Source organism: Euprymna scolopes, chromosome 6 (genome assembly GCF_053919585.1).
Source record: "Euprymna scolopes isolate OS-2025 chromosome 6, ASM5391958v1, whole genome shotgun sequence".
In the NCBI taxonomy this organism is placed as follows: domain Eukaryota; kingdom Metazoa; phylum Mollusca; class Cephalopoda; order Sepiida; family Sepiolidae; genus Euprymna; species Euprymna scolopes.
In genome coordinates, this window is record NC_136487.1 from 11,930,474 (window position 1) to 11,944,957 (window position 14,484).

Sequence of the window (14,484 nt, forward strand, 5' to 3'; positions counted from 1 at the left end):
TATTGCTTTTTCACTCCAAACAAGTAAGGCGTTGGGCAGTATTTCTGTCAATTTTTTTTGTTAAAAATATTCTATGAACAAAGCTTCTTTCCTAGAACTGGCTACCTGTAGAACATTGTTCCGCTGTCCTGCTTCCCACATGAATACAACATGATAGCCTTCAAATCCAATGTAAAGAAGTTCTTGTTGAGCCGTCCCCATAAATAATCAAATTCTACACAATTTACACCATTAACGATTACTACACTACCACTTTACATTCATTAACCTTTATCCTCAAGTGGCTTTCGGGCTTTGGTAAGTGATGACTCCCAAGTAAAAAAAAAAAAATTATGATATCAATTTAAATTGTCTGTCGTTGAAATTCAGCAAATCACAATAATTACATAAAAATATAAGATGCATTTATTTTTTAATTAAAAACTAAATCCCACAAACAGAAGTTTTGTGTCCTATGAAATATCAAAGCAGGATAATGTTAGTATTAATGCTAATAGTATAATAAGAAAAATATTGGCACTTTGAAAACATTATTTGACTATGATATAATAGAAATTATATCATAGTCAAATAATGATATGTCTTTTTTTAAGATAAATAAACAATTTAGTTCAGAGAAAAAACAAAAAAAGCACAGTGTTATTTGGCTTTCTAATTTCTATAATATAATTCAAATACGAAAACAATGTTTTGAAAATGCCAACATTTTTCTTCTTAACCCATATCATGCAGCCATGTGTGGTACAAGACATCTACAGAGTAGAACGATAAAAGTGTCACCCTAAAGAAAACAATGCTACAGTTTTATTTTAAAACTTTTGTTGAAAAAATCAATTCAGTTAACTTGATTATGTAGTACAGCTGACATCTATTAAAGCCTCAATCACTGCTTCGATACGAGTTTGGAAATGAGAGCATGCCTTTTTCACAAGCGCCAGTGGGAGCTCGGTGAATACTTGGCAGATGGTGGTGATCAGACTGGCTTTGGTGTTTTGGGAGTTTATGTTGGTGATGTTCTCCATGTTTCAGATCAAGAGAGAAGGGTACAATGTCATAGCACTCCTTCTGAAGCTAATCTTGGGTTTCTTTGAACTTGTATGCCAGCGCTGAGTCTTGCTGCCACAGCAGAGTCTGCCAGTGGTCACCTGATTGCACCAGGGAATTAGCACACTCTTTTGATGTTGACTTTCAAGCTGACTTTTTTTTTTTTTTTAATTACATTTTCACCACAAAAAAGGCACATTGCAACTTTGGTGTAGGGGGCTACTATCAGGGGCAGCAACTACTAGGGCACTATGTTGGGATTTGAGCAGCAAGATGTCGGTTCACATTACACTTGAACTTCTGCATGTCAGTACAGTTAGGGAAGCAGGAACCTGGAATGGAATTCCAGAGTCTAGCGGTTCTGGGGAAGAAACTACTGGAGTAGAAAGATCTTTTACATCTAGGGATCTCTACTGTGTGGGGGTGGGATTTAGCTGCCTGTCGGGTTTGTCGAGGGTGTCTACGTCGTGGGGGAACAAGTGTCTGCAGTTCGTCAGAGCATTCACTATTAAAATACTTGTAGAACAGGCAGAGGGATGCAACATTTCGTCGATGGGACAGAGGCTGAAGCTTAGATGCCAGTTCAGGGCCTATCAGATTGGCGACTCTCTTTTGAACCTTGTCTAGGAGCGAGAGACTAGTAGCAGATGCACCAGCCCAAATGTGACAACAATACTCTATACATGGGCGAATGGTGGCCTTATAGAGGTACAGGATACTTTCAGGTGTCAGTAGTTTTCTAGCATGGTAGAGAGAGCCTACCTTTTTTGCAGCGGCCCTGGCAATGTTTTCAATATAATTGTTCCAGCTCATATTTCCTGTGAACGTTAGGCCAAGCAGTTTGAAAGATGTACTCTTGGACAGGGAGTCACTGGCCATTGCTATTGGTGGCAGAGAAGGTTTCTTGTAATTATTGAAGAAAACCAGTTTAGTCTTGGCAGGATTGAATGTGACCATCCATTTATTTTAAAGATATGCGGTGTCATAATGTGGCCGTTACTTACAACCACACCAAAGACCATAACCATGGCTGAAAAATTTATTGAGCTGTGCTCTCAAGCGTTGAACCATCCAGATTTGCATTTTGAGGGTGCTGGCAATGGTCCTGTTGTCATAACTTGGATCGGTAGAGAGCATGAGTTGTACAGCGGCGCATCTCTGATCTCGCTCGTTAAACATGTCACTTTCAGACATGATAGAAGGTTCCTATCACTCTTGGGTTTTGTATGATGGTCTGCAACAAAAAAGAAACCCGGTTTTCATCAAACAGAAATGGAATCATGTCCTCTTTTCTAGGGTGACAATTTTATCATTCCACCCACAATTGTAACTAACACTTCGACAGACTACAATCCACAAGGGATTTTATATCTTTGACAAGAAAGGTGATTTACAAAGAAAAAAAAATGTCAAAACCTGATGATTTTTTTAAAGTTGGAAGCTCCTTAAAATAAATCATTTAAAGACAAATAATGATGTTTTTTTTTTGGGGGGGGGGCAAAAAAACATCATTATTTGGCTTTCTAATTTCTATAAAACTAATTTTTCTCTTTTTCTTAATTTATTTTAGGTTCTGCATTTGACTGGTAATGAAGACACTTGTTATTATAACTTCAAGTGTGCCATGCCATTTGGAGTCCTCAGCGCATTTAATAATGTCTTCAGCAATATCGGATATGTCATGCTTGGCATATTATTCCTATTACTCGTCCGCAGACGGTCAGTAAATCTTTATATATATATATATATATATATAAACATAAATATACACCCATTTTAGTACTTAACTTTGATGACCTAATGAGAACTGATGTCTCAATGTGATTATGTTGTATTGTTATTATTTTTATGTTGTATCATTAAATACAATGTGTATTCATACACACCTGACTTTTTAATTTCTATAAAAGTATTACTGTAAATCAAATATTTTGAATCTTAATTATCTTTTTGTTTTTGTATATTATTTAGAGACTTGTTACATCGGGAAACAGTAAAGAAATTTGGAAATATTGAACAGGTGGGTAAAAAATTTTTTATAGATTTTCAGTGAAAAGTTATTTCTTGTATGAATAACCCTTATCCCTGAGTGGCTTCCGGACCTTGATAAGTGGTGATCACTGTGTAAAAAAAAACAAAAAAAAAAAAAACACTTGCACTACAGATATTAACACTTGCAACAATAGAAAGTCGAATAAATGTTCAAATTGCCTGATATATTTCTTATGTGAGTTTTAATGTACCTTTTTTAGCCAACCAAATCCAATTTAATCACTTTGTAACTACAAAAGATCTCAATCATGTAATTGCTACAAGGTTGTCCTGAAGAGATGCAGATGATTTAGTATTTATCGTTTTTTTTTTAAATTTTTTTAAAATTCAATTTTCACCTCAAACACGGCACAGTGCCACTTTGAAGTAGGGAGCTACTATCAAGGACATAAGTTGCAGGGACATTATGAAGGGAGATGAGTAGCAAGATGTTTGCTCACATTACATTTGAACTTCTGCATGTCAGTACAGTTGGGAAAACAGAATCCTGGAAGAGGTTTCCAAAGTCTAGCAGTTCTGGGGAAGAAACTATCGGAGTCGAAGGCTTTCTTACACCTAGAGATCTCTACTGTGTAAGGGTGGGATTTAGCTGCTTGTTGAGCTTATTTGGGGGTATTTACGTTGAAGGGGTACAAGTGCTTGTAGTTCGTCAGAGCATCCACCATTAAAATACTTGTAGAACAGGCAGAGGGATGCAACATTTTGTCGATGGGACAGAGGCTGAAGCTTAGATGACAGTTCAGGACCTATCAAGTTGGCAACTCTCTTTTGAACCGTATCCAGGAGTTAGAGACTAGTAGCAGATGCACCAATACTCCATACATGGGTGAATCATGGCCTTATAGAAGTACAGGATACTTTCAGGCATAAGTAGCTTTCTAGCATGGTAGAGAGAGCCTACTTTCTTTGCAGCAACATTGGCAATGCTCTCAATGTATCTGTTTCAACTTATGTTGTCTGTGAATCAATGCAAAGTTTACTTATAAAATTAAATGGTGGAATGTTAGAGAAAGTAAAGGTCTGAAACTGTTGCTCAGTTTGTTGAAAGGGAGTGAATTTTTTGTAATACATGTAAGCATTGCGTACACAATTACAGATTATTTGAAAGGTGGTAAAACCAGTTTGTGTGTAAGAAGTGTAAGTTAATAGAGGCAGGTGAAAACTCAGCTGTGGCAAAAATATCTTTGAGAGTATTGCTGAGAAAATTGGCCACATCCTGTCTGCTCATCCCTCTGCCAAAATTCACGTGTGTGAAGATTTCGATGTTCACAATATTGAATAACTAGTTCACTCGAACAAGACAGATGATGAAGTGGGGTTTTGTGATGATTTCTTCCTTGTTTATGATCTGACACAGATTGTTAATGAACCCACTCGTGTATCCAATGCTGACGGAAATCTTTTTCAGACAACTTGCCCAGATCATTCAGTTATCTCAATTAAGATAAAAACAAAATATAACAAGTCCCTCTCCATTGCACAGTGTATTGATATTTGATGGCAGACTGAGACAATTTCCGAATGTTCATATTTTAAATACCTCTGTGTTTCATGTTCAAAAAGAATGCTTTGTATAGAATTCGGCTTAACTGATTAGTTACCATTGTTATAGACAGCCACATACCCTCCAAGAATTTCCAACAGAAACCAAATAGTCAGCTGTGGTTCACTTCAGAATATTCTGCTGCCAATGCACACAGAAATCAGAATTTCAATTGCTTTCAATGAAATAGATATTCTGGAACTAAAGCTGTTTTTAGAGACCTCAGCAACCACTGCAAAACGAAAATCATTTGTTTAATTCATCAAGTGTAAGGTAACTGAACAGAAGCTTGGTTCCTACAAATTTTGATATATAACAAACAGAGTCCTAAACAGAGGGGTGTCCTCTATCCTAACCATCAATGAACCTATAGTGATTTTATCAGCATCTAAAAAAGCTAAGAACTTTGCATCAAACTTAACCCTTTATGATCAAGGCCATCTATCTCCTGTATTAAGTGTTGAGACATTATATTGAACAAAGATGGCGGTCAAGAATCAGTGCAGTCCCGATACTGAGTGTGAAGTATTTGCCAGTAACAAAGATGGTGGCGAAGAATCAAATGCGGTTTGTGAACTGATTGAATCCAAAAGTCAACAATTTTTATAGTAACTTTGGAAGATTTTCATTGGTTGATTACCACAACCGGTGGTTATAAAACTTATCGTCAAAATCATTGGTGTCATATCCCCATTAGGAGTCAAAAACATTTAACACACCCCTTTTTTAATATAATGGAAAAATCCTTTCGGATTCAATTTTGGTTTGACTTGAGTAAAGGAAAGAAAAATAAATAAATAAATAAAAATAAACAAATAAAAATAAACAAATAAAAATAAACCAATAAAATAATTGTTTTTTTTTTTGTTTTTTTGTTATTCTGAATTTCCTCCCAAGACTGAAAGTACTCTCAGCAACATCTGTCCGGGATGTTGTGAAACTTATCAATAACCTTGATATCAAAAAGCAACTAGCCTGAGCAACATTTCAATCATTGTGCTCAAAACGCTGCTATTGTAACTAGCTCATATTCTTGCAAAACTGTTTAAACGTTGCCTTAATGAGAAATGTTTACTAAAACCTTGGAAAATTTTGACAATCTATTTAAAAACTCCATTTCTTACAGATAGCTGTGAAACAGAAAGTGGTTTTAAAATGGATTTAATTATTTTAAATCCAATAAATACCAATAAAAATAATTATTTAAATCTTTTTTAAATACATTCTCCACTAAGATATTCTTTGTTTCATTTTATTTTTAATTGTATGATGCAAAAAAATCTATTTATAAAAAAAATGAATTTTGTTTCTTTGTTTTAATATAATTCAGTTAGTTTATGAACTTAACCGATAATTGCATCTAGTGATCCTAGAAGGAATCAAAGGAAAATTTCAGATTCTTAGAAAAATTTTATGCTTATTGAAACTTATTTGAACGTTCTGTTAACATATCAATTTCTATAACACACAAATATTGACTTTTATAGATATATATAGATGAAATATTGTATTAAAAAGAAATGCTTTCAAATTACTTATGGCTGATGGAACAAGAACATGCTACCCACATGAAGTAAATAAAGGGTTTCGTTTGAAATTCCATCCAGATTTCAAGTTCGACAAGATGCACCTGAAGAAGGTCGGCAGTTACATTAGCCAAAACGTTGTAAAAAGGAACTCAAGATGAGAACAGTAGTCTGAAAAATCCAAATAACATGAATATATAGATTAGTGCAAACACTGGCAGAGCATAATTTATTTTCGTAATTTTTTGACAAAGTTTAAGTTCTAGCGTATTGTGTAAACCAATTTATTTGATTTTTCTTTTTCTATTTCTATATTTCCCTATAGTACTACGGAATTCCTCAGCCGTATGGCCTGTTTTATGCCATGGGACTCGGTCTTTGTATGGAAGGAGTGATGAGTGCCTGCTACCATGTATGTCCAACATATTCCAATTTCCAATTTGGTAAGTTGTCCTATTTCTTCCCAATTGTTCTTCTCTAAACAGTGTCAGTTTCGTTTAGAGGCAGATGGGGCAATCAACTCGGTCTTATACCTTCAGGAACCTTACACTAAAAAAAATGTTTCATTATATTCTCTAGGTTTAAAGCAGTGTTTCCCAACCACTGTGCCACGACACATTAGTGTACTGCAGAATGATTACTGGTATGCTGTGAAGAGATAATAGCTAGAAAACATTTGATTTCATTTTGTTTAATGAAGACATTTAGTTTCTTAATCATAATGACACCATTCAATTTAAAAATCACTGAATTTCTGGAATCTAAACGTTTCACGCATACTAATTGATAAGCTTGTAATTGGCTAAATTTAAATTTCTTTCCACACACACACACACACATATATATATATATATATATATATATATATATATATATATATATATATATATATATATATATATATATATGGAAAGAAAGTTAAATTTAGCAAATTACAATTTACAGCATTTTTGAAACAATAGATGCAAAGTATAGATAATAATTTTCTTATTCCATGGAGTTTCAAAGAATGACTCTTATCTGCAGAGGAAAAACAGTTAGTAAAATGATATTTATATAGACTAGCTATAATTTTGCTGGTTAGTACAAAGTTTGAAATCGTCAAAGTCTGAGACAAGTAATGTACGGATCAAGTAAATGCTCTAATATATATATATATATATATATATATATATATATATATATATATATATATATATATATATATATATATATATGATGAGAATAATGGAGATAGTATTCCAAAAAAAATAGAGAAAATAAAAAGGAACAAACCGAGTTAAGTGTTCATCAACATTTCATCTTTATTTCATTTAGAGGAAGTCTCGAAATAAAGGCGAAACGTTGATGAACACATAACTCGGTTTGTTCTTTTTTATTTCTCTCTCTCTCTCTCTCTCTCTCTCTCTCTCTCTCTCTATATATATATATATATATATATATATATATATATATATACTTTATTTGTAATCCTTTTCGGATAATTAAAAATTTTGTATATCTTTTTTTACAGGTTTATAATGTGTTTTTGTAAATTTGAATAAACTTTCAATAATAAAATTTTTCTATTATATAATCACTTTTCACAAATTGAACCGATACTACACTCTAGTTGTAGATAATGAGCATTTACAAAGGTACGATTCATGCATTGCTAATTACGTCATTTTTTAATCGGTACTAATCATAGAGTGGCATCTTTTATTTCATCAAAATTTTATAAAATAATTTTCAAAATAGAGATATAAATTCCTTTTTTAAAAAATTAATGTCCGCTTTCTTCATCTCCGTTAAATGTTGTTATACTTTTTTTGCAGATACTTCATTCATGTATATCATCGCTTGCCTGTGTATGTTACGCTTATATCAGACAAGGCATCCAGATATCAACGCCAAAGCGCACACTGCATATCTTTACATGGCTTTCATCATATTTATAGCAGTCATTGGAGTGGTAAGAACCCGTCTCTCTCTTTTTTTGACTTTTACAGAGCATTACCATTGTTGAACAATGCAAGAGTGTCTGTCAAGCATGTGTACACTATGTGATGATGTATATAAGTGAAACCTGCTAAGTGAGGGTTGTGGATATGTGTTGCATGGAGAGAAATTATATGAGAATGATACAATGGGTTGTAACGTGAGTCTTAAAGACAGACTTAGATCTGATGAGCTCAGAGGAAGATTAAATGGCGCTTGTACACTATTGGGACGAAATTTCGGAAATCGTAAAACTGAATTTCACATGAAAACAATGGTATCTACGTATTCCCCGTATTTTTAAGATGATTATATCCAAAAATTACGAAAATCGATAAGATAGAAAATTATTTATTAAAGAAAATAAAAATAGAATTCGATGAAAATGATCGTAAGACAAGGAAAGTTAAAAAAGGGAGGTAATTTTCCATTTCGATTTAAATAAAATGGCGGCAATTTTTTACCTGCTAACATGATTAAAGTTGTTTTCTTAATAATTCAGTAATATTCAGCTAATTCTGTCTGCATAATTTGGATGTTACCATTGTAAGTTATTAGAATTGACAAAAAAAAAATCAGTTGAAACCATGTTTTTTTTATCTGAAAACTCCATTTATCGACTACAAAATCTCGTCCCAATAGTGTAGAAGTGCCGATTAAATCTGCATAATAATACAGGGAGATGTATGCAGAAAAGGATATTTTGATAGTGTGGCCATATTAAAAGAATGGATGATAAGAGTTCTTGGGATTAGTAAATGTAGAGCAGTTGAGGTAGCAGGTTCAGTTCACAGCGGAAGGCCAAGGTAAACATGGGAAGAAGTGATAAGGGCATATACTTGAGAGAAAGAAGGATAAATAAGGACCTGGCCAGAGATAGATTACTTTAAGTCTTAAAGCTGTCCAACACATGCTAGCATATAAACGGACATTAAACCAATGATGATGATGATGATGATTGCACTTGTAGTATGTTTCTATTAAATGTGAATATTATAGAAAAAACGAATCTGGTTGCATGTGGAGATCAATAAAAAAAAAGAAATGAATGTTAATTATGAATTCACTTGTAATATTTCATTTATTGATTGGGAGATGATGGCTGTTCAGTGGTTGATAACACGGATTGACGACCTATGTGTCGAAAGTTTGAATTCAGTTTGTTCCACAAAAATCACTTTCACTTAGGATGTTGGCAACCTTCACATGGTCCCTCTTGTAAATACCTAATGTCTTTCTAGAAAGAATTCTGATTAGAAAAATATCAGGGAAACCAATGCCAACAATAGAATTTTTGGATTCATACAAGATGATGATGATGATGATGATGATGATGATGATTTGTTGACTAGCGAAGCTTTTTTCATTTTCATTGTGCCTTAGGCTAGTCTTACAAACTGCGTTACTTATATTTTCTTTACTGTTCTCTCTTGAATAAGAATTGCACCCTAATCAACCATGCCTCTGATAGTATAAATGTAGCACTCTCCTTAGATATTAATGCTCAGACGCATGTATTAACCTTGAACCCTCTGACTTTCACCTCTTCCCAGCCATGAAGTTGTTTTTGAAAGGAAAGCCTTTCCCAGATGATGCAGCCTTGATTTCTGAAGCCACGTCGTCGTTTGAGGACCAACCTGGGGTGTTCTACAAAAACGGTCTTCAGAACTGCATCAAACAATGGGAGAAATGCATAACTCTGGGTGGTTCCTATGTAGAGAAAGACTAATAACTGTGCCGAGTTTCGTTGTTCTACTGCTGTGGGAAGTGGGTCAGGGGTATTACTTATTGCACACCCCTCGTATTTGTTTGATTGCTTTATACAGTTTCAAATCAACTTTATTTGCATAACTACATCTATAGACTCACTATCCTGGATATTACAATAAAAACACTACAGTTCGTCTACACTAATGATATAGTATTTGAATCCTCGCTTGCAACCTACACTTTACACAGTTTTTTTTTTCATTTTCAATTTTTTTTTTAATGGAAATTACTCCATACAAGACATGAGACAGGAAATACCTATTGGTTTTAGTTTTGAAAAGACTAAGGTTAAAAGTAAGGGGAAAACAATCAGCAGGAAGAGAGTTCCACAAACATTTTTAGAAAAAAGTTATTGGAATCAGAAGCTATATAACAATGAGGTATAAAAACAGCAAATTGATGAAGACCACTAGACCAATGAGTCAAATGAGCTGGAACAAAGGAAACAGGGAACAAATCAGACAATTCTGAAGAACACATACCATAATAGTATTTATAGAAAAGACTAACTGAAATCACTATCAATAATTTCCCCCACTCTTTATTTGTGCCTAAACCTAAATGTAGACTCCATGAACAAAGCATTTTTCTTAGAACTGCATGCCTGTGGAACTCTGTTCCATTTTTCTGCTTTCCAACTGTCTACAATATGGTTGTCTTCAAGTCCAACATGAACAAGTTCTTGATGAGCCGCTCCCCTTAAGTTATTGGATTTACCAAATTTCCACAACTAACGATTACTGTAACATTTTTTCATTGACTATTGTACACTCATTAACCTTTATCCTCGCGTGGCCTCTGGACTTTGATAAGTGGTGACTCTTTTGTCAAAAAAAAAACAAAAAAACTTAGCAACATTACGTCTATGAGAGAAAGTTACAAAGAAAAAGATAGAGTAGGACCGATTAAATTGCATTTCTGCATTTTATCAATTGTTGCATTCCAGGTCCTTTTATGACAGGGATAAGGCTAGTGAAATGCACTTCCATTGCTTGATGCAGGTTTAGGATCATCACTTGATGCAGGTTTAGGATCATCACTTGATGCAGGTTTAGGATCATCACTTGATGCAGGTTTAGGATCATCACTTGATGCAGGTTTAGGATCATCACTTGATGCAGGTTTAGGATCATCACTTGATGCAGGTTTAGGATCATCACTTGATGCAGGTTTAGGATCATCACTTGATGCAGGTTTAGAATCATCACTTGATGCAGGTTTAGGATCATCACTTGATGCAGGTTTAGGGTCATCACTTCCACCAACACTTCCAACAGAGCAGAGTGTGAATAACACTTAGCAAGCCATAGCTTTACTTGTGCAGTATTTTCCGTCAGAAAAAATTCAGATTTATCCATTGTTTTGGAAAGTTCCAACAGTAGCTTCATTTAAATAACTGTAATTTGCAATTTAATGATTTGATGAACTCTAATATTTATATATCAGATGAGTCTTTAGATAAGCTTTGTTATGTAACGTGCCTTTCTTTTTTCTTTTTTTAAAAATATCTTCATCAATAATATTTTCCACATCCATCTTTCATTTTAACATTTCAAGTTTTTCCATCTCATTTTCTTATTCTGTGTTTTTTACAGTTTTTAATTCACTAATTTGTCAGAAAAATACGAAAATTTACAGTAATTTATCTCTGGACAACCATGCTAGAACATTATTCATGCCTGAGAGTATCCCATACTTTTATAAAGACGCTATTTGCCTGCATGCATGGAGTATTGTTGCCACATTTGGGCTGGTGCATCTACCACTAATCTCTCCTTCTTAGATGGGGTCCAAAAAGGATCTCAAATATAATAAGTCTTGCAGATTCAACCAAACTCAAACCCCTGTCCCATCGCTGCATTGTTGTATCCCTGTGACTGTTTTGCAAGTATTTCAATGGAATGTACTCTGACAAGCAGCAAAATTCCACCCCTTCACTGTAGTTCCATAGATGTTGAAAAACCTTCTACTCTAATAGTTTCTTTACTCAGACTGCTAAACTTTGGAACTCTCTCCCTGTTTCCTCTTTCCCTGACTACTAACATGCAGAAGTTTAAACGTAGCACAAACAGATATCTCACTGCCCAACTCCCTACATAGTGTTCCTATAGAGATAGTCCAAAATAGTACTCTCTTATGTCCAAGGGGCAATATGCCTTGTTTGGGATGAATAATAATAAACAATAGCCAGACAGTCTTTCAGTCATCACCACTTCCGACCTCAGCATCTGCATCGAATAATTTAGGACAAAGAAAAAACATCTTCAAACCTAAAATCCCTAGCGTTGCTAGAGATATGAGAGTGAGGATCTATCCATCCATCTGGAATTTTTATTAACGTCATTTATATTGTCTGTGTCACATGATAGAACCAAATTGCATATCTAGCGTAATCACTCTTATTTCTTTTCAAAAGAAAGTTTCCAAATATGGACGTCTGTAATGTATTTTAAATGATTATATGTTATGTTGCTTCCTATCCTTATGTGTCAGATAGTCAATATTTTTCATTTCAGCTAATTTACATAGTGTGGTGGCACACACCATAAACACATATGTAAATTAGATAGTAAAACAATAGAACACTTTACTTCTATATTATCCATAAGGATAATATCCCATCACATAGTGTCCCTGTAGTCATGGTCTCAAGTAGAAGCTGTTTACATCCAAGTGGCAAGATGCCTTATCTGTAATGAGAGTAAAAACTAAAAACGTAAAAACTTACAGAAAAACTTAAATATTATTCTGGATAGATTTCATTCACATTACAAAATGCATTTTATTGTCAACCATTTGTATTTTTATTTTCTTTTTTTACACAACAGAAAACTTAAATCTATATTAAATATATTTTTCGAAGAATATTTCACTGCCAAAAAATACTCTTTTTTTGAAAACAAACCATGCATAACATGTAAAACACATTTTTTTCTTTCTTTTTTTCTTTTTTAATACAGGAAGTACACAATGTTCATTTTTCGGCAAGAATGGTACAAGTTAAATTGTCCTCCATCTTTATTTTATGAAAAGAAAAAAATATTAAGAAGTCCTTCCCACTCTCTGTTTTTTTTTACTCTATGAGCTGTCGTTTTTTTTTTCTTCTCTCCATCCCTCTGAGTTGTCCTTACATATTTTCCGACAATGAAAGACAAAAAACATATGAAGAAAATCGAAGGAAATGCATTCTTTATCATCCGTTCTCTCTACTTCCTCCGTTTCTTTTTTTACCTACATCATAGAAATTACTTTTTAACCTTTTCGATTTCAGTATGTCGTTAAAAAAAAACTATTTCCATTTTATGACCTTGTTTAATCAAACTTGTCATACTCTCTTTTTTTCTTTACAGCACATCTTTATAGAATGCATTAATTTTCCAATCTTCAGTAATAATACATGTCTTATTCCGTCTCTTGGAATGCTGCCAAAACCATTTTCTCCATTTCATGATAATGCAAAAAAGAAAGATACCTTCAGCCGTGTAAATTCCCAGGTTCATCATTTTTGAAAATCAGAAATAAAAATGCCTTCAATAAGTTTTCAGACTTTTTCCGTATGCGCCGTTTTAGTTCCCTTCAAAGTAATCTCCTCCAGCTGCAATGCACTTGTTGTACCGTTCCAACAACTTCTGGAAGTCCTCGTGTGAGCGTGTAAATACCCTTGCCATAGCCTGTTTCATCTTCACAGTTGTCTCGTAACGATAGCCTCTAAGGTTTTCCTTGAGCTTGAGGAATGACCAAAAGTTATAGGGAGGGTGAAGAACTGTCGATGCCAATCTTAGTCAAATATTCTGTGACAAGGATGAAGTTGTGGACTGGTGCATTCGTGCAAATCTTCCACATCTTCAGTTCTTTGCGAATAATTGTGTATTCAGTTCCCACACTGTTATTAAACTGTGCATTTATTATCTCTATAAACACATGACGGTCCTCATCCATGAAATTCTTTATTTGGCCAATCAACTCTGGTGTTCTGACTTCTTTATTCCTCCCACACCTCTCATCATCCCTCACAGACTCCCTGTCTTCCTTGAATCTCTTATGCCACTCTAAAACTGATGCTCGATTCATACAAGATGGTCCAAAAGCAATCTAAAGCATTCCATACCTTTCTGTGGCAATTTTTTTTTTCCATGTTTAAAACAGAATTTGATTGCATATCAGCCACCTAAATGGTCCTCACATCCAAATTGCATTTTTGAAATTCACCAGTAGAATGTATTTTAATTCCTGCTGTAGCTGTTAATTTGAACCTGAAATCATAAAAATTAGTCAGTCATCTCATAAAATGTATACCAATAACATACTGAATTTCCAAGAGTCTATGATAATTTTAAATGGCTGTACAAAAGCTCTGGAAACTTATTGAAGGCACCTGTATGTTCCAATCTTAATCCAATGTTACAAAATTTCCTTCTTTATTTAAATTCAAAACATGTTCTGATCATCTACTCGTTTTATTTTTCGTCTGCATAACCTTTTTAACCTTAGCATGTGTTTCTCTACATTAATGGAACAGCTAAATCAACACACCCCACTTACAAACTTCTCTTAATCTTTTTTACACCT

At 34.0% G+C, this 14,484-nt stretch overlaps 1 protein-coding gene across 2 annotated transcripts in view; it reads left to right on the plus strand.

The window, feature by feature from the left end:
• LOC145277511 (SID1 transmembrane family member 1-like) overlaps positions 1-14,484 on the plus strand; it is a 171,813-nt gene that overhangs the window by 133,789 nt on the left and 23,540 nt on the right. For both annotated transcript variants that reach the window (XM_080128936.1, XM_080128935.1), the window contains 4 exons: positions 2,615-2,763; positions 3,016-3,064; positions 6,491-6,608; positions 7,983-8,119. In XM_080128936.1, coding sequence (XP_079985062.1) covers positions 2,615-2,763; positions 3,016-3,064; positions 6,491-6,608; positions 7,983-8,119 — 453 coding nt within the window. The remainder of the gene's footprint in view (positions 1-2,614; positions 2,764-3,015; positions 3,065-6,490; positions 6,609-7,982; positions 8,120-14,484) is intronic.